Here is an 18,166-nt window from a genome sequence, read left to right on the forward strand (position 1 = left end):
GAGTGCAATGGCGCGATCTCGGCTCACCGCAACCTCCGCCTCCTGGGTTCAAGCAATTCTCCTGCCTCAGCCTCTTGAGCAGCTGGGACTACAGGCACACGCCACCATGCCCAGCTAATTTTTTGTAGTTTTAGTAGAGACGGGGTTTCACCATGTTGACCAGGATGGTCTCGATCTCTTGACCTTGTGATCCACCCGCCTCGGCCTCCCAAAGTGCTGGGATTACAGGCTTGAGCCACCGCGCCCTTCTTTTGTTTTTTTAATGGAGGCTTGCTCTGTCGCCCAGGCTGGAGTGCAGTGGCGCAATCTTGGCTCACTGCAACTTCTGCCACACCTGGGTTCAAGTGATTCTCCTGCCTCAGCCTCCTGAGTAGCTGGGATTACAGGCACATGCCACCTCTTTCATCTGCTTTTTGTATTTTTAGAAGAGACAGGGTTTCAGCATCTTGGCCAGGCTGGTCTTGAACTCTTGAAATCATGATCTACCCATCTCAGCCTCCCAAAGTGTTGGGATTACAGGCGTGAGCCACCGCGGCTGACCTAATATTGTTGTATTTTAAGATGAGGAAACTGAGGCTCAGAGAGAGTGCTACCTGCCCAAGTTTACATCGCTTGTTAGTGGTGGAGCTAGAACACACATTCAGAAATTATGATGCCAAAAGCTGTGACAAGACAATGGCCAACTAAACGGTGCTTTGCGATTGTAGTAGTATCATCATACCTGTATCTTCTGTACATATGCTTCTTGTGCTTTTTTAAATGAACCCTTGAAACAGCAGTTAGGAAAGGATTAGTTTGACTTGAATCCTTGAGTTTTAGGTGAATAACAGAAATTGCTAGCTGGGCGTGGTGGCTCATGCCTATAATCCCAGCTCTTTGGGAGGCTGAGGCAGGTGAATCACCTGAGGTCAGGAGTTCGAGACCAGCCTGGGCAACATGGTGAAACCCCGTCTCTCCTAAAAATACAAAAATTAGCTGGGCATGTTGACACATGCCTGTAATCCTGTAATTACTTGGGAGGCTGAGGCAGGAGAATTGCTTGAACCCTGGAGCCAGAGCTTGCCGTGAGCCAGGATTGCACCATTGTACTCTAGCCTGGATAACAAAAGCAAAACTCTGTCTCAAGAAAAAAAAAAAAAAAAAAAAAAAAGAAAAGAAATTACAGCATTTTCCTGACGTGTTATGCTCGTAGAATCCTAATGTTTTCTCTTAAAGACTTTAGTTGTAGATGTACATAAATTTTACACACTGTTACCTCTAAGATACAGTTTTAACCACTGATGAATTTTCTCACTGTGCTAGGGAATCACATGAGAACGAGGAAGAGAGTCAGTAGTAGAGATGGAATTTCAGTGATGGCTGTATTAGTGTTTCCCAATTGGAACACGCAGATAAGACTTTCTTGTGGATGAATATCTACATCTTTGCTTTTCTGCCCCACAGCTGCACGATGAGAATCGGAAGGGGGATTCATCCAGAAGGCATGCCGGGCTGGTGTCAGGGCTTCTCCCTGGATGGTGGTAGTGGTGTCCGAGCTTTGAAAGTCATCCAGCAAGGAAACCGCCCAGGGCTGATCTATAACATTGGTGGGTTACGTTTGGGGCAGTGGGAGAAACAGAACCTTTGGCTGGTGACCTCAGGCTTGGAGGAATGAGCTGGCCATGCATTTTGGCCTGGCTACAAGTGCTGATTTGCTCATTTGGCATTGGGTCAGGTATCTGTTCTCTGAATGCTACACTGATGTCAACACAGATCTGTTCTCCTAGGGATCTGAGGAGCCAGCTAAACACTGCCCTTTTGAGATCTATGGCTCTGTTTAATTTCAGACTCACCTGTGTCAGGAAAGTATCAGTTTGGCTTGAATCCTTGTTTTTCAGGGGAATAATAGGAACACTTAGCATGCTTTTCATCCTCCAAGTATTCCCACGCATTCATTAAAATTTGCAGGCCCTCAGAGGGTAAGAAGCATTGTTCTCCTTGAAACTGAAGGAGAGAGGTTAAGTGACCTACCTAGATGTAAAGGGGAAGTCTGGGTCAGAAGTAGGACTAAGATTGGGGCATACAAATAAAATGCACTTGGTGGTTGTGGTAATTAAAGAAATCTCCAGACTAACTTCGCTTATGGAGATGGGAATGGTGGAAAGGGGAGGGAAGAATACTGTACCCATATGCTTCATAGCCACTTGGGAACACTCAAAAGATTCTCTAAAGGGTTAAGATAATTTGATTTAAATATGAATCAGGTTGAAAATGTAGCAGTGCATCCTTTTAGTATATAATTTCCGAGCATCTCAAAGCAATATTAGTTTTGAACACTGGAGCACCATCTAGAACTGCATGGCCCTGTAGAACTTTCTGCAATAATGGAAATGTTCTATTTTGCACTATGTAGTGGTAGCCACTAGCCACATGTGGCTGCTGAGCTCTGGAGAGCACATTAGTGAGATAAAAGGCAAGTATGTCTGAGGAATGGAATTTTTCTTTTTATTTAATTTTAATGAATTTCAGTTTAAATAGCCAAATATGGCTACTGGGACCATATTGGACAGTATGCACATAGCCCTAGTTCCTTCCTCGAGCAAGGAAAAAGTGATGTGATATCAGTTACATATTTATCCTGAGTCCCATGGAGAGTCAAGGATGTGTTTAGATGTCTGAGGATTTATTAATAAAAGAATCTTCCAAGTGTAGTTTCCTTTTTGGATTTTTAATCATAGGTTTGTGTTCATTCTCCCTTGACATGTGAACTGTCTTTTTAAAGTTGACATTAAGATTTTTAAAAGAAATAAACTACATTTGATCTCGTAGCACAAGAATAGTTATCTTAACTTTTTCTCACTTTGGTTTGCTTCACCCCTTGAATAGGCAAAGGCTGCTTCACACTGAGTTTGGCTTTCTGCTGGGGTATTTTGCCCTTGATGTATTTTGCAAAGCAAACTATCGCAGGTTGGCTGGAAGCTGTAGTTGGGACAAATTGAGGTGGGAGGAGCTTGTTCCTACTAAAGCAGCTAGCACTAAGAACCGCAGAATTCTTGCAGAGGCCAATTGAGCAGACTAATCAGACATATGCAGTGTTTACCCGTAATATGCAATGTTTACCCGTTTAAACTGATAAGCTGGGAGCATTCACTAAAGCTCATGGCATATGTTTTGAGGGATAAGACTATGATTTGAGTTTTGTTGCTCCACCTAGGGAAGGGATAAAGGGGTGTGGGCTAAGATAGGACTTCATAATTCTTGAGGATCATGAACTTTTGCCATGTATTCCCACAAGGGAATTTGTGGAATCTACTGCTTGGATATTTTGAAGAATAGGATAGATAACTAGCTCCCTATCAGGAAAGTTTAAAGCACAATCCAAACTGAAAAGCCAGGCACAGCCTTGCCAGTTAGTTTCACATAGACCTCCAAAAAGAATGATTTTGTGCCTGTTGATCTTATCAGCTTATTGATTTATCAGCGGTTTCCCAGGATATAAGATATAAAAGGGACAAAAGCCCACCTTTTTCCAAACACGGAGAGTCTGTATTGCTTCAGAGCATCTAGACTCTTTTTGTAATACTAAATTAGATACATCTTTTGTAGTCAGACTTTATATTAGAAACCACCTAACTATGATAATGTTGATTTCTGACAATGAAAGCTTCTCTGTATGTCACAGAAGGAAGTCATAGGGCATTATCTCCCTATCCCAGTATTACATAGCATTTCTTAGACACAGAGTTTTAGAGAGATTTTTGTGTGTGATTTTTCTCAGTCTTTCAGGTATTTTCAAGGCTTATATTAAAGGAACATCAGAATTTTCAAGCCAGTTTAAGTGAATTACAGCATTAACAGATTGGAATATTTATAATTGGAATTATGTTGAGAAATCTAGGACACCTGGTTGTCAAATCCTAAGTTGGAGTTTTCTATTTTCATGGTTCTCTTGATACTTGGTGACTGCTGAGTGGAGTGGGGACCTTGTATATGTCTCATCACAATACAAGCAAGCCTCATGAGGGTGCTGACTCTGCAGGCTGACTGCCTGGACTTGAATCCCAGCTGTACCACGTACTAGCTGTGTGACATAGAGCCAGTTACTTAGCTTTCCATGCCTTAGCGTCCTCATCTGTAAAATGGAAATAATTAAAATATCTGACTTAGAAGGTTGTTATGAGGATTCAATGTAAAGCCTTTGATAGAGGGCCTAGCATGTATTAAGAGATCAGTAATTATTATTGTTATTGTTTATTCTATGATAAATATTTTTATCAGCGGGTGACCAGAGCTCAGCCCAGTGCCTTGAATGTCATTGCTATATTTATTGTCTGAATGAATGAGTGAATAATTCATCCCACTGAATTTTTTTACTTTTGAAAATTGTTACCAGTTTTTAAGATAATTTGGTGCTTTTCTTCATTTGGAACCAGGTGTCTTGAGGTTTCCTTTGGACTGTTCTGTTATTTTCTCCTAGTACATAGTAGGTGCTGAAAACATTTATTTTATAAATGAATAAGTTATTTTATTTTATTTTTTGAGACAAGTCTCGCACTGTCACCCAGACTGGAGTGTAATGGCATGATCTCTGCTCATTGCAACCTGTGCCTCCTGGGTTCAAGCGATTCTCTTTGCCTCAGCTTCCCGAGTAGCTGAGACTACAGGTGCGTGCTACCACACCTGGCTAATTTTTGTTTTTTCCGTAGAGACGGGGTTTCACCATGTTGGGCAGGCTGGTCTTGAACTCCTGACCTCAAACGATCCACCCGCTTCGGCCTCCCAAAGTGCTGGGATTACAGGTGTGAACCACTGTGTCTGGCCATGAATAAATTCTATAATACTTAGCATTATGTTTGAACTGGATCCTTGGGCAATGGGCTAAAATAAAATATTAGAGAAGAGTCAGTGGAGTTTAGAAGATTACAAAATCCAGCTAAGTAATCTGAAATTTCCACTATATCCTGTAAAAGTGGCAGGCTCCCTAGAAGGAAATTTTGTGTCCCAGCTGTAAGTAAAAAAGTATCATGTGAAACCGTTCTGAGTATTCACCTTTATAAATGGAAACCTAAGGCATACGTGACTGGAAACTTATGTGTTTTAGTTGCTATTAAATGGTATATACTGTGTGAAGAAACTAGGAATTAAGGGGATATTGATATTGCCCCTGAACCTTTTTAAGGCCTAAATGGGAATAAGGAGTAACACTTTGAGTACAGTTGCTATTTTCATTATATTCCTAGAAGGTTCAATATCCTCTCTGGGTGATGTAGTTATTTTCTAAGAGAAACTAAGTAATTGTGAAGGTTATTTCTTTGTCAGACCAAGAGTTTTCTCTCTTTATGCTTAATTCATAAAAGTCGTTCTTGTTATTTGTAGGTATTGATGTCAAGAAAGGGCGAGGTCGATACATTGATACCTGCATGGTCATCTTTGCCCCCCGTTACCTGTTAGATAATAAGTCATCTCACAAGCTTGCGTTTGCACAGAGAGAATTTGCCAGGGGACAGGTGAGCAGTTTGTTTTTGAAGGATGAGAGTGCCTATTTAGTAGCACAAGTTTTAATGTCATCTTCCATGAAGACTGTACGTTCTGTGATATGAGTAACTACTCTGTGCCTTCGGTACTCGGATAGCTCCTGATAGAGGGTAAGGCTCAGAGTAGGTACTCCATAACACTTGCCGTTGTGAATCGACTTGTTGACTAAAGCCTGTGATCCTGTGTGTTTTAGGGAACAGCCAATCCCGAAGGTTACATTTCCACCCTTCCTGGTTCCAGTGTGGTGTTCCACTGGCCTCGGAATGACTATGATCAGCTATTGTGCGTCAGACTGATGGATGTTCCCAATTGTATTTGGTCTGGAGGCTTTGAAGTCAACAAGAATAATTCCTTCCATATCAACATGAGGTAAGTTTGAGACTCTAAATATAGACAAAAAAGTAGTCCCTGTTTGAGATGCAGAACTCTAATACCAAGCCCTTATTGCCTTTGTAAAATCGGCACATATATTCCTGACTCAGACAGAGGTCTTAGAACTTGCAAAGTCCAGGGATATGAGTGGATATTTTGATAGAATAAACTAAAGGAGGTGTTGCCAGTTTTGACCATGGTGTAATTGCTGTTTAATCCAAAGAGTAACACTGAGCTCATATTTTGATTACCTGCAACTTTGAAAGGTCTGCATTTAGATGGAAATGCTCATTATAATTATTTTTGTACATTCTGACATATTTATACAAACTATTCTTTCGTTTGAAGCTGTTCTAGTAAATCATCTGGCTTTCTACACCTAACCCGGTAACACTCAGTCCTTGTTAAGAAAAAATAACCGGCTGGGTGCGGTGGCTCACACCTATAATCCCAGCACTTTGGGAGGCCGAGGCAGGCAGATCATGAGGTCAGGAGTTTGAGACCTGCCTGGCCAACGTGGTGAAACCCTGTCTCTACTAAAAGTAACAGCTGGGCGCGGTGGCACATGCCTATAATCCCAGCTACGTGGGAGACTGAGGCAGGGGAATTGCTTGAACCAGGGAGTCAGAGGTTGCAGTGAGCTGAGATTGCGCCATTGCACTCCAGCCTGGTGACAGAGTAAGACTTTGTCTCAAACAAAACAAACAACAACAACAACAACAACAACAAAATCAGCCTTAACTAGCCCAGGATGATTTAAACTTTCTTTCTGCTCTCATCAAGTGCTTTAAGAATTTATTTTAAAAAATTCTAAATTGTGGTAAAACAGAAATAACATAAAATTTACTCTCAACCATTTTTAAGTCTACAGTTAACTGGTATAAGTACATTTACATTATTATGCAAATAATTCCCCAAACTCTTTTCATCTTGCAAAGCTGAAACTCTGTACCCATTAAACAACTAACTCCTCATTCCCATTCCCCTCAGTCCCTGGCCACCATGTTCTACTGTGTGTCTATAAATTTGACTACTCTATGTACCTCGTGTAAGTTGAATCATAAGTATTTGTCTTTTTGTGACTGGCTTACTTCACTTAGCATAATGTTGTCAATGTTCATGTTAATATTTTTGTTTATTCATCTATTAATGGACACTTGGGTTGCTTCCACCTTTTGGCTATCACAAACTGCTACAAATATAGGTGTACCAGTGTCAGTTCAAGACCCTGCTTTCAGTTATTTTGGGTATAGACCCAGAAGTGGAATTGTTGGAATATATGATCATTCTGTTTTTAATTTTTTGAGAAACCACCATAGTTTTCTGCAGTCATTGCCCCGTTTTACTTTCCTGCCACTGGTGCTCAAGGGTTCCACTTTCTCCACAACCTCACCAACACTTGTTTGCTTTGTTTTTGGCGCAAGCCTTAAGTATACTCCCGCCCCTGTATAATGGGTGTGAGGTGGCGTTGCACTGTGGTTTAGATTCTTACTTCCTTAATGATTAGTGATGTTGAGCATTTTTTCATGTGCTTTTTGGCCATTTGTATATCTTAATTAGAAAAAATATCTATTTAGTTCCTTTGCCAATTTTTGAATTAGGTTGTTTTGAATTATAGGAATTCCTATTCTAAGAGTTTTGTAGTTTTAGCCCTTTTTTTTTTTTTTTTTTGAGACGGAGTTTTGCTCTTGTTACCCAGGCTGGAGTGCAATGGCGCGCTCTCGGCTCACCGCAACCTTCGTTTCCTGGGTTCAAGCAGTTCTCCTGCCTCAGCCTCCCGAGTAGCTGGGACTACAGGCACGTGCCACCATGCCCAGCTAATTTTTGTATTTTTAGTAGAGACGGGGTTTCACCATGTTGACCAGGATGGTCTCGATCTCTTGACCTCGTGATCCACCCATCTCAGCCTCCCAAAGTGCTGGGATTATAGGCGTGAGCCACCGCGCCCGGCCATAGTTTTAGCTCTTACTTCTAGGTCTGTGATTCATTGTGGGTTAATGTTTGTTTATGGCTTAAGGTGAGGGTGCAACGTCATTTCTTGGTATGTGGATATTTGATTTTCTTAGCACCTTTTATTGAAAAGACTCTCCTTTCCCATTAGGTGATCTTGGTACTGTTGTTGAAAATCATTTGACCCTACATGTGAAAGTTTATTTCTGGGCTCTCTAATCTATTCCATTGATCTATCTCTCTTTGTGCCAGCACCACACTGTTTTGATTATAGTTGCTTTGTATTAAATTTTGGAATAAGGAAAAGTGAGACCTCCAGCTTTGTTGTTCTTTTTCAAAGTTGTTTTCTCTATTCAGAGTTCCTTAGAGCCATATGAATTTCAAGATGGATTTTTCTATTTCTGCAAAAAAGCTGTTAGAATGTTGATAGGGATTGCATTAAATCCATAGGGTTTTGTGGTATTGACATCTAAAAAATTATATTTTCCAGTCCCTGATCATGGGAAATCTTTTCAGTTGTGTCTTTTTTTTTTCTAGAGACAGGGTTTCACCATGGCCAGGATGGTCTCAATCTCCTGATCTCATGATCCACCCACCTTGGCTTCCCAAAGTGCTGGGATTACAGGCGTGAGCCACTGCACCCACCCTTTTCACTTCTTTTCATCAGGCCGGGCTCAGAGACCCACGCCTGTGATCCCAGCGCTTTGGAAGGCTGAGGCAGGTGGATCACAAGGTCAGGAGTTGAAGATCAGCCTGACAATGTGGTGAAACCCCGCGTCTATTAAATATACAAAAATAGCCAGGTGTGGTGACGCACACCTGTAATCCCAGCTACTCAGGAGGCTGAGGCAGGATAATCGCTTGAACCTGGGAGGCATTGCAGTGAGCTGAGATCACACCATTGCACTCTAGCCTGGGCAACAGAGTGACAAAAAGTCTCAAAAAAAAAAAAAATTTCTTTCATTAAATGCTTTTGAAGTTAAAGAATCTTAGATCAGTTCTATTTGAACATGTTTAGAAGCAAAATTTAATCTTTTATACTTTATGGTCAACTCTCTGTTGAGAACACTGTTACAAAAGAACAGAAATATGATAATTTAACAATGGATGATCCAAAATAATTCTTCAAAATAGTGGTTTTATTTTAGTTTTTGTTGGAAATAGAGTCTTGCTCTATTGCCCAGGCTTGAGTGCAGTGGTGCAATCGTAGTTCACTGTTACTTTGAACACCTAGGCTCAAGTGACCCTCCTGCCTCCTGAGTAGGTAGGAGTACAGGCATGCACCACCACGCCTGACTATTTGAAAACAAAAAAAATTGTAGAGACAAGGTCTCACTATGTTGCCCAGGCTGGTCTGGAACTTGTGGCCTCCAGTGATCCTCCTGCCCTGGCCTCCCATAGTGCTGGGATTACAGGTGTGAGCCACCACACCTGGCCCCAAATTAGTGTTTATATTTGACTTTTAAATGTATTATCTGATTGAGTAGTGAGCCCTTCTTGATTATACTTTGCCCTGGCCTTTATTAGTGTCAATCGCATCTGGATATAGTGGTTTTCATGCTGTTTTTTTAGGAGCTGTTTGATTTTAAGGACATCACTCTAATGCCCAAGGGAGCCTACTGGGTAGGGCTCTAGCACTCTTATCCCTACCTCAGCCAGCACTTTCGTCGGTAGCGTAATGTGTTACCCACGAGATTTTATTTGGGCGAAGGAGTGGTGAGGGAAAAGGGATTCTATAGCCAAAATCACAATTGTTTTATATATTCTCTGGATAGAGGCAGCCCCTATCTGTTGTGTGAGAATTGGAAGCCAGTTTTGAATTGAATGAAAAAATTCATGGTTATTAAAAAAAAATAGAGGGGGACGATGACTTGTGTAAGTTTTGTTAATCCTTTTGAAATGATTTTAATGTGCCGTCCTAAACTACTGAGAACAGACCTATGCCATCTATTGCATTTACTTCCCTCAACATTTCATTTGGAAACAATTTAAACTATAGGAAAGTTATAAGAGTAGTAAATGAATATCCCTATATCATTTACCTAGATTTACCAGTCTTCAACATGTTGCTACATTTTCGCTTTTCACACATACATAAATACACATTTTCCTTTCTGAACTATTTGAAAGTAAAGTCGTCATGATACTTAAGCCATAAAAACTTCACTTATCACCTAAAAATTGGGACATTTTTCTAATTAAATATAATACTATTATCACATACTGAAGAAATTTAACTTTGATGTGTTTTCTAATAAATGGTTTTCATAGACCGAATCAATGACTAATATGTCCTTCATAGCAACTCCCTTCCCGTTGATCTAGGATCCAGTGAAGGATCATTTGTTTTACTTGGCTCATGTATTCTCTTGTCTCCTTTAATCTAGAGTAGTCCCGCTTTGCCTATTTTGTCTTTAGTGACATTGACATTTTTGAAAACTCCAAGCTAGTTTCTTATAGAATGTCCTATTTTCCACATTTGGGCAGTGATTTCCTGTCTGCAGATTTGGGTCAGATATTTTTGATAGCTGTACTGGCTATGCGATGCTGTGTGTTTCCCACTGTATCACATCAGAATGTCTGTTGGTCTCATTATTGGTGGTGGTAAGTTGTTCATCACCTGGTTAAGGTGGTATCCAGCAGGCCTCTTTTTTGTGAAGTTTCCTTTGTTCTTTGTAAATAAGAATAATCCACTGAAGGAATAAGACTAAGTGAATATTCTGTTTCCCAAAAACCTTTTGGTGGTTTAGTGGTTCTTGAATCACTTATTACATGGGTGGTTGCAAGGCAGATTTTTAAACAATTACTTATTTTATTTTTATTTTTAATTGAGATGAGGTCTCACTGTGTTGTCCAGGCTGGTCTGGAACTCCTGGGCTAAAGTGATCCTCCCATCTTGGCCTCCCAAAGTGCTGGGATTACAGGTGTGAGCCACCAGGCCCAGCCAAAAATGCTGATTTTTAATTCTCTAATTTCTTCTACATTTATTCACTGATATTTTTCTGTAAAGATAAGCTTTCCATTTCCTTCAGTGATTTATCTATATATAAATGTATACACACACACACACACATACATACACATACATTACAGACATCCATTTTCTTCTTTGCAGCAGAGTATCAGTGTATAAATGTTGAAGAAATAGGAGAATTAGAAAATTACCATTTTGTAATCGTATTGCCAATTTCTACTTTTTTAAGATGATCGAAGAACATGCAGTGGGCTGTTAAGTTCAGTGGTATTGACTGAGGCCCAAACAGTGTCGTGATTGTCAGAAATATGAGAAGTAAGTGGATTGCAGATGGTCTCCTATGTTTTATACAGCCTCTTTTGTTTCCTTCTCCTGCAGGGATACCTTGGGAAAATGCTTCTTCCTACGAGTGGAAATTACTCTCCGAGGAGCTACGTATAGAATCTCGTTTAGTGACACAGATCAGTTACCTCCTCCTTTCCGAATTGATAACTTTTCTAAGGTATCAAGTAGAGTTGAGAGCCAGTTTGTTTCATGTGTGGAAGTGTGTACTGCCCTTAAGACAGTGGTACAATTTATTTTAAACTTGCATTTGAAGGATAGGTTCTTTATATCTGGGCAACCTTAGAAATCCTTACCCATAAGAGGGGTTTTCTGCTGGTTATTTTGATTGCTGGGCAGCCTTGTCCATACAGAAATAATCTTTTAGCCTCCAGATTTATTTATTTTAACTAGAGTGTCTGATTGACACTGTCCTTTCTGTAGACATATACAAACAGAGAAAGACATTGGATTGTCCAGTGGAATGGGAATGGGCAACTCTACTGTTGCTTAGTTATAGTGGCCATTTTAATGAATTTTTCTGGAAAGTCATTATGGAAATCATTAGATTCTATTTTAATTATGGCTTCAAATAATAATAGGTCTTAAATGTGATGATCTGTAGCCACATTCCAAAATTCTTATTTTTTTCTATATTTAAAATATATCATAGGGGGTTTGGGCTAGAAAGATGCCATTGAAAGGATAGAATTGCTCCCCCTAGGTATTTAACTTGGCAAAGCTTTTAAAGCCCTTCATTCAATAGGGGTGTGTGTGTGTGTGTGTGTGTGTGGCACATGTCCTTTAAATAGTGAGTTTTTTTGAATGTGTGAGATGATTAGAAACATTTAAAGAGGTGAGATGATGAACCTCACTGGGGTTTATTCCCTGGATCTGGAACTCAAATCTAGGAAGGACTGACTCACTTTTCAGTAATCTCACTCTGAATGAAAGTCCTCTTTGTCCTCCCCGCCATCACTCTAGGTCCCAGTTGTCTTTACTCAGCATGGCGTAGCTGAACCTAGGCTCCGGACTGAAGTGAAGCCCATGACTTCATTGGATTATGCCTGGGACGAACCCACCTTGCCACCTTTTATCACTCTGACTGTTAAAGGGGCAGGGTCCTCCGAGATCAACTGCAACATGAATGATTTCCAGGATAATCGGCAGCTTTATTATGAAAATTTCATTTATATTGCTGCTACATATACATTCTCTGGGTAATTCTGGATTAAATTACTGTTCTTATAAAGCAGAAGGTTCTAATTATTAACAGGTTTTAAATGTTAAACAGTTTCTCAGGAGACCAAAGTACAAAGGAGATTTTTTTTTTTTTTTTTTTTTTTGACAATGGAGTCTCGCTCTTGTCGCCAGGCTGTAGTGAAGTGGTGCAATCTCAGCTCACTGCAACTTCCACCTCCTGGGTTCAAGCTATTCTCCTGCCTCAGCCTCCTGAGTACCTGGAACTACAGGCGTGTGCCACCATGTCCAGCTAATTTTTTGTATTTTTAGTAGAGACAGGGTTTCACTATGTTGGCCAGGATAGTCTGGATCTTCTGACCTCGTGATCCGCCTGCCTTGGCCTCCCAAAATACTGGGATTACAGGCGTGAGCCACTGCACCCGGCAGATTCTTTCATTCTTTACCAAATCCTAGGCTCAGTGTCTGTCTTAAGAGGTCATGTAATGTAAACTCTTGTCTTTTGGCTAGATTAAAATTTATCCGAAGAGTCAAACCTCTTCTCTTGTTAAATATCTCTCCCAATAATTCATTCTAGTATTTAAATTTTCTTTTTGCTAGTTATTAGTGGCTTTGTCTCTTTCCTTTTTTGATACTAATCTTCATCATAATTATTCAAGTCATCATTCTCACTCTCCTCCCCCACCCCATTGAGAATACTGATTAAGCAGACACCTAAGGGTCTGTCTTAATATTCACCTAAAGCCAAATATAGTAGCTTAATTTCACACAAATTCCAATGCGTTAGAATTATAATCTTCACTGCTGTTTGACTAGTTGTATTTAGAAAAGTCAGGTGAAGAATATCAAGCTCATTTTAATTTTCCTGTTAGTTTGCCACACAGAGATTTAAAACACTAGGCTGTCAAAAACTAGTCATTCTACCAACATGTAAATACAGCTTATTGTTTCTGTCCTGAAGTTACAGGGCCAATTTTAAAGTGTATCTGTGAAGAAATGGAAAATAGCTTAATCTTTAACATTAGAGATATAAATCACCTGATGAACACGGCATTTAAAGTCACATTCCTTTCCAAAATGTTTGGAACATTTTTGCATATGAGTAAGATTTATGTACATGCCTGGGGCCCAGAATATAATCTCTGGGTTTTTGTATTATCTCTCTCATCTGCTTAGAGTCCAGATTTCACTAGTAATAATTGAAGTTGCAGAGATAACCATTCCTTCTTTGTCTGTTGACCTTCCCTTTGGTAGTGATGGTGCTAGGATGTTTATCTTGTTATAATTGAGTCAATATGTTTGTTTGCTGTTAATTTGTTTTTAAAGATTATGACACTTAACAGTGGGACATACTTAAAGGTTTAATGCCTGAAAAACCAAATCTAAATCTGGTTGTTAGTCATGTTTTTCTCCTTATGTTCTATAAATTCCAGTAGTTACTAAGCTCTTTAACTGAAGAATCCTAGTGGAGGATTATGGGCTTAATGGGTTGAACCGATATGGAACAGATACAAAGAGAAGCTCCTGGAATCTTGGTATGCAGAATCTAACAGCAGAATTAGAATAATCTTGCTGTGCTAAGAGGTTGAGCCATCTTTTGGAGAATATTAGATACTAATTCTTTGCATTCTTGGAAGGAATAAATGATGAGGAAGAATAGTTTTTTTAATTTTGTTTTTGAGGTGAAACTCACATAACAGTAACTATTTTAAACTGAACAGTTGAGTGACATTTGGTACATTCATAATGTTGTGCCACCACCACCTCTGCCTAGTTCCAGAACATTTTTATCACCCCAAAAAGAAACCAAAACCTGCTGAGCAGTTACTCCCCATTCCTCCCTGTCTCCAGCCTCAGGCAGCCACCCATTTGCTTTCAGTCTCTATGGGTTGACCTATGCTGGGCGTTCATAGAAATGGAATCATAGGAGTGACCTTTTTTGTCTGGACTCTCACTTAGCATAACATTTCTGAGGTTTATACACATTGTAGCGTGTGCCAGTGCTTCATTCTTTTTCTGAAAAGTACTCAGTACTTTTTGTGGCTGAATACTATGCTATTTTGTGTATATATTACATTTTGTTTATCCAGTTATTTGTTGATGGGCATTTGGTTGTTTCTACATTTTGGCTCTTGAACAGTGTTGCTATGAACATGCCTGTACATATATTTGTTTGAGTACTTGTTTTCAATTCTTTTGCTTTATACAGAAGAGTGGAAGTGCTGGGTTCTATTATAATTCTATGTTTAACTTTTTGAGGAACCGCCATACTGTTTTCCGCAGTGGCTAGAGCATCGCTCATTCCTACCAGCAATGTACAGAGGTTCTGGTTTCTCACATCTTCACCAACGTGTGTTGGTACAAGGTTTCACTCTTTTACCCAGGCTAGAGTGCAGTGGCACAGTCTCGGCTCACTGCATCCTCAACCTCCTGTGATGAAACGGTCCTCCTGCCTCAGTGTCTGTCATAGCTGGGACCACAGGTATGCATTACCATGCCCAGCTAATTAAAAAAAAAAAATTTTTTTTTTTTTCTTTTTTTTGGTAGAAACAGGGTCTCACTGTTTGGTCCAGGCTGGTCTCAAACCTCTGGACCCAAGTGATCCAACTGCCTCAGTCTCCCAAAGTGCCAGGATTACAGGTGTAGCCACTGTACCATGCCTGGTTTTGTTTTGTTTTGTTTTGTCTTAAATGATGTCCATCCTACTGGGTATGAAGTGGTATCTCGTTGTGGTTTTTTTGATTTGCATCCTTAATAACTAATGATGTTATGCATCTTTCATGTGTTTGTTAGTCATTTGTGTTTATCCTTTAGAGAAAGTGTATTCAAATACTTTGCATATTTAAAATGGAATGATTTGCCTTTTTATTGTTGAATTGTCAGAGTTCTTCATATCTATCAGTCTCTTATCAGATACATGATTTGCAATTTTTTTCTCCCATTATTTTTGTGAGTTTTTTTACTTTTAGATTGTGTCCTTTCAAGCACACAGTTTTCTCATATTGATCACATATAATTCATCTGCTTTGGGGGAAAAAGATCACTTTTGCTTTTGGTATCATGAAGACTTAGTTTTTAAACTCTGAACTAATCCGTTACCTTTTTTCTTTTTCTTTCCTCCTAATAGGGGTTAATAGAAAGAGGAAAATAATCTAAATAAAAAATGTCCAAACATCCCAAAGTACAGCCAGGCTGCAGCATTCCATAAAGCTTAAGATTCTTTAGCCTCAGAGAAACATAACATGATTGAATTGGAGGGAGTCGATTATGACCCCTTTGTTTTCTTTTCATCCTAAAGGGACCTCGGATTTCTTGCCAGGACTTGGGGATGCAATGATGCTGATCATCTGCTTGGCAGAGTAAAGCTAATTTTTGGTTTCTTGAATTGTCTGGCTTGGTTTTTTTTTTTTCTTGTTGTTTGTTTTTTGCTTTTTTTGCAGGGTGACACAGAGTCTCATTCTGTCACCTAGGCTGGAGTGCAGTGGCGCAGTCTTGGCTCACTGCAGCCTCTGCCTCCTGGGATCAAGCGATTCTCCTATCTCCACCTCCTGAGTAGCTGGGGTTACAGGGGCATGCCACCATGACTGGCAAATTTTTGCATTTTTAATAGAGACGGGATTTCACCACGTTGGCCAGACTGGTCGTGAACTCCTGGCCTCAAGAGATCCACCGGCCTTGGCCTCCCAAAGTGCTGGGATTAGAGGCGTGAGCCACCACACCTGACCAAACTTCTTGCCTTTTTTTTTTGGTGGGGGGGGCCCTCGAAAGGTATATGGTTGTACTTTTACATTTGAATTTTATGTCACTAAAATTATTAAAAGAAAAATGTCAGCGTATGTCTTCTGAGAGATGAATCTTGGAACTGTGTAGGGAGAAACATGCAAGCCTGATATTCCTGCTCTTGTGTCAGACTTTTTCTTCTATGCCTTAAAGCATTTCCTTCTTTAATAAAAGTTTTGGGCATTTGCATATTAATACTTGAATACATGTGTGAGTATATATGTACACCTGTGTATATTTATCTATATATAATATATATATATATATATTAATTTTAAATTCTAGCTTGCAGGAGGGAACAGGCAGGCCTGTGGCTTCCAACAAGGCCATTACCTGTGCGGAGCTCGTCTTGGATGTCTCACCCAAGACACAAAGAGTCATTTTAAAGAAGAAGGTAAGAGAGCTTACGGTCAGAGTATAGAATATGAAGCATTTAGTACTGGGCAGGACTCAGGATCACCCAGTTCAGTCAGAGTCCTTGTTTCATGATGAGGCCATAGGGACTTGCTTGTCGTGTGGAACCCAGGCCTCTTGGCATTTCCAGGTCAGCATTAGGGTGGATGAGTACCAGCTCAGGAGTAAGATGACTTTTAGAGGGGTATGTGATCACCAGATGTGATCAGCAAAACATGAATAATAAATATATGTGGAATTACTAAGGGCTGGGTGACTGTTAAGTAGGCAAGAACAAATTTCTAAAATTAGCAATAATTATAACATTTTATATAACGTTTTAACTTATAGAACGTTTTCAGTTATTTCACTGGATAAGAATGAAAACTAGTAAATAGGAGAGTAGATAAAGAGTTACCTTGAAATGAAAAATTAGGTAAAAGTGTATGGATTGGCATTAAGAAATAGACCTCTCCTTTTCAGTTGGAAACCAAGTGTAGAAGTTTGACATTTTAGGTTTTTGTGTTATTACTTTTTATTTGGACAGAATCTCAAATTTCCAGAAAATTGACAGGAATTTTACCAAAGTAGGGCTGTGATGTTGATTTGTCCCCTTACTGGTGATGTTAACTTGCTGCGATTGATTAAGAAGGTGTGTGATAGCCTTTTCCACTGAAAAGTGAAGCTACTCTTTTTCTTTTTATAATTAGTCAAGATTTTGCGGCATGGTACTTCAAGACTACACAAATTTCCTATTTGTCATATTTTCTGTTTATGCGTGTGTGTGTGTGTGTGTGTGTGTGTGTGTGTGTCAGTCAGTATGGGTTACTGTTTTATTCAGTGTGTTATCTGTTACTGTATCAGTATTTATTTATTTATTTTTGAGAAGGGGTCTTGCTCTGTCACCCAGGCTGGAATGCAGTGGTGCAATCTCAGCTCACTGCAACCTCTTCTTCCTGGGTTCAAGCAATTCTCCTGCCTCAGCCTTCCAAGTAGCTGGAATTACAGGCACCTGCCACCATGCCTGGCTAATTTTTATATTTTTAGTAGAGACAGGGTTTCACCATGTTGGTCAGGCTGGTCTTGAACTCCTGACCTCAGGTGATCCACCCGCCTCAGCCTCCCAAAGTGCTGGGATTATAGGCTTGAGCCACCACACCCAGCCATTATTTATTTTGATGCTCAGTTTTTCTCATCTTGGGCCAGTGGAAGCTCCCTTAACCTTCTGTGTTCTTTCAGCATGTGCCCTCAGTTCCTTACTTTCTGACACAGCAAGTTATCCTGGGCCCATCTTATATTTCCCCGGCACCATTCCTGGAATTTGCCATTTCTCCATGGAGCCCTCATCCCTTCCATCAGAGAATGGAATTTAGAAACCTGAGATTCATGAATCAGGTGCACTCGTTGCTGTTGTGGTGTTGTGGTTCCCAGGCTCTCTCAGAAGACAGAGCTAGGAGTTTTTAATCTATGTATGCACAAATATGCATATGTGTGTTTTATGTATAAATATTTAAATATGTATAAATATTTGTATACTGTACATATTTATTTCTGTATCTCTCTATATATCAAAAACCAGCAGTTCATGCCAGTATTTCTGATTCTAGTCCAGTATGACAAAGTTCTTTCTAATTTTGTCCCTTTCTATATTTGTACTTCCCT

At 39.8% G+C, this 18,166-nt stretch overlaps 1 protein-coding gene across 5 annotated transcripts in view; it reads left to right on the forward strand.

The window, feature by feature from the left end:
• The window catches only part of VPS13D (vacuolar protein sorting 13 homolog D), a 296,629-nt gene that overhangs the window by 136,350 nt on the left and 142,113 nt on the right, over positions 1-18,166 (forward strand). For all 5 annotated transcript variants that reach the window (XM_032300439.1, XM_032300440.1, XM_032300441.1 and 2 more), the window contains 6 exons: positions 1,444-1,586; positions 5,356-5,486; positions 5,708-5,883; positions 11,189-11,312; positions 12,116-12,351; positions 16,397-16,505. In XM_032300439.1, the coding sequence (XP_032156330.1) occupies positions 1,444-1,586; positions 5,356-5,486; positions 5,708-5,883; positions 11,189-11,312; positions 12,116-12,351; positions 16,397-16,505 (919 nt within the window). The remainder of the gene's footprint in view (positions 1-1,443; positions 1,587-5,355; positions 5,487-5,707; positions 5,884-11,188; positions 11,313-12,115; positions 12,352-16,396; positions 16,506-18,166) is intronic.

Source organism: Sapajus apella, unplaced genomic scaffold (assembly GCF_009761245.1).
Source record: "Sapajus apella isolate SASKATOON/1434 unplaced genomic scaffold, GSC_monkey_1.0 scaffold43, whole genome shotgun sequence".
In the NCBI taxonomy this organism is placed as follows: domain Eukaryota; kingdom Metazoa; phylum Chordata; class Mammalia; order Primates; family Cebidae; genus Sapajus; species Sapajus apella.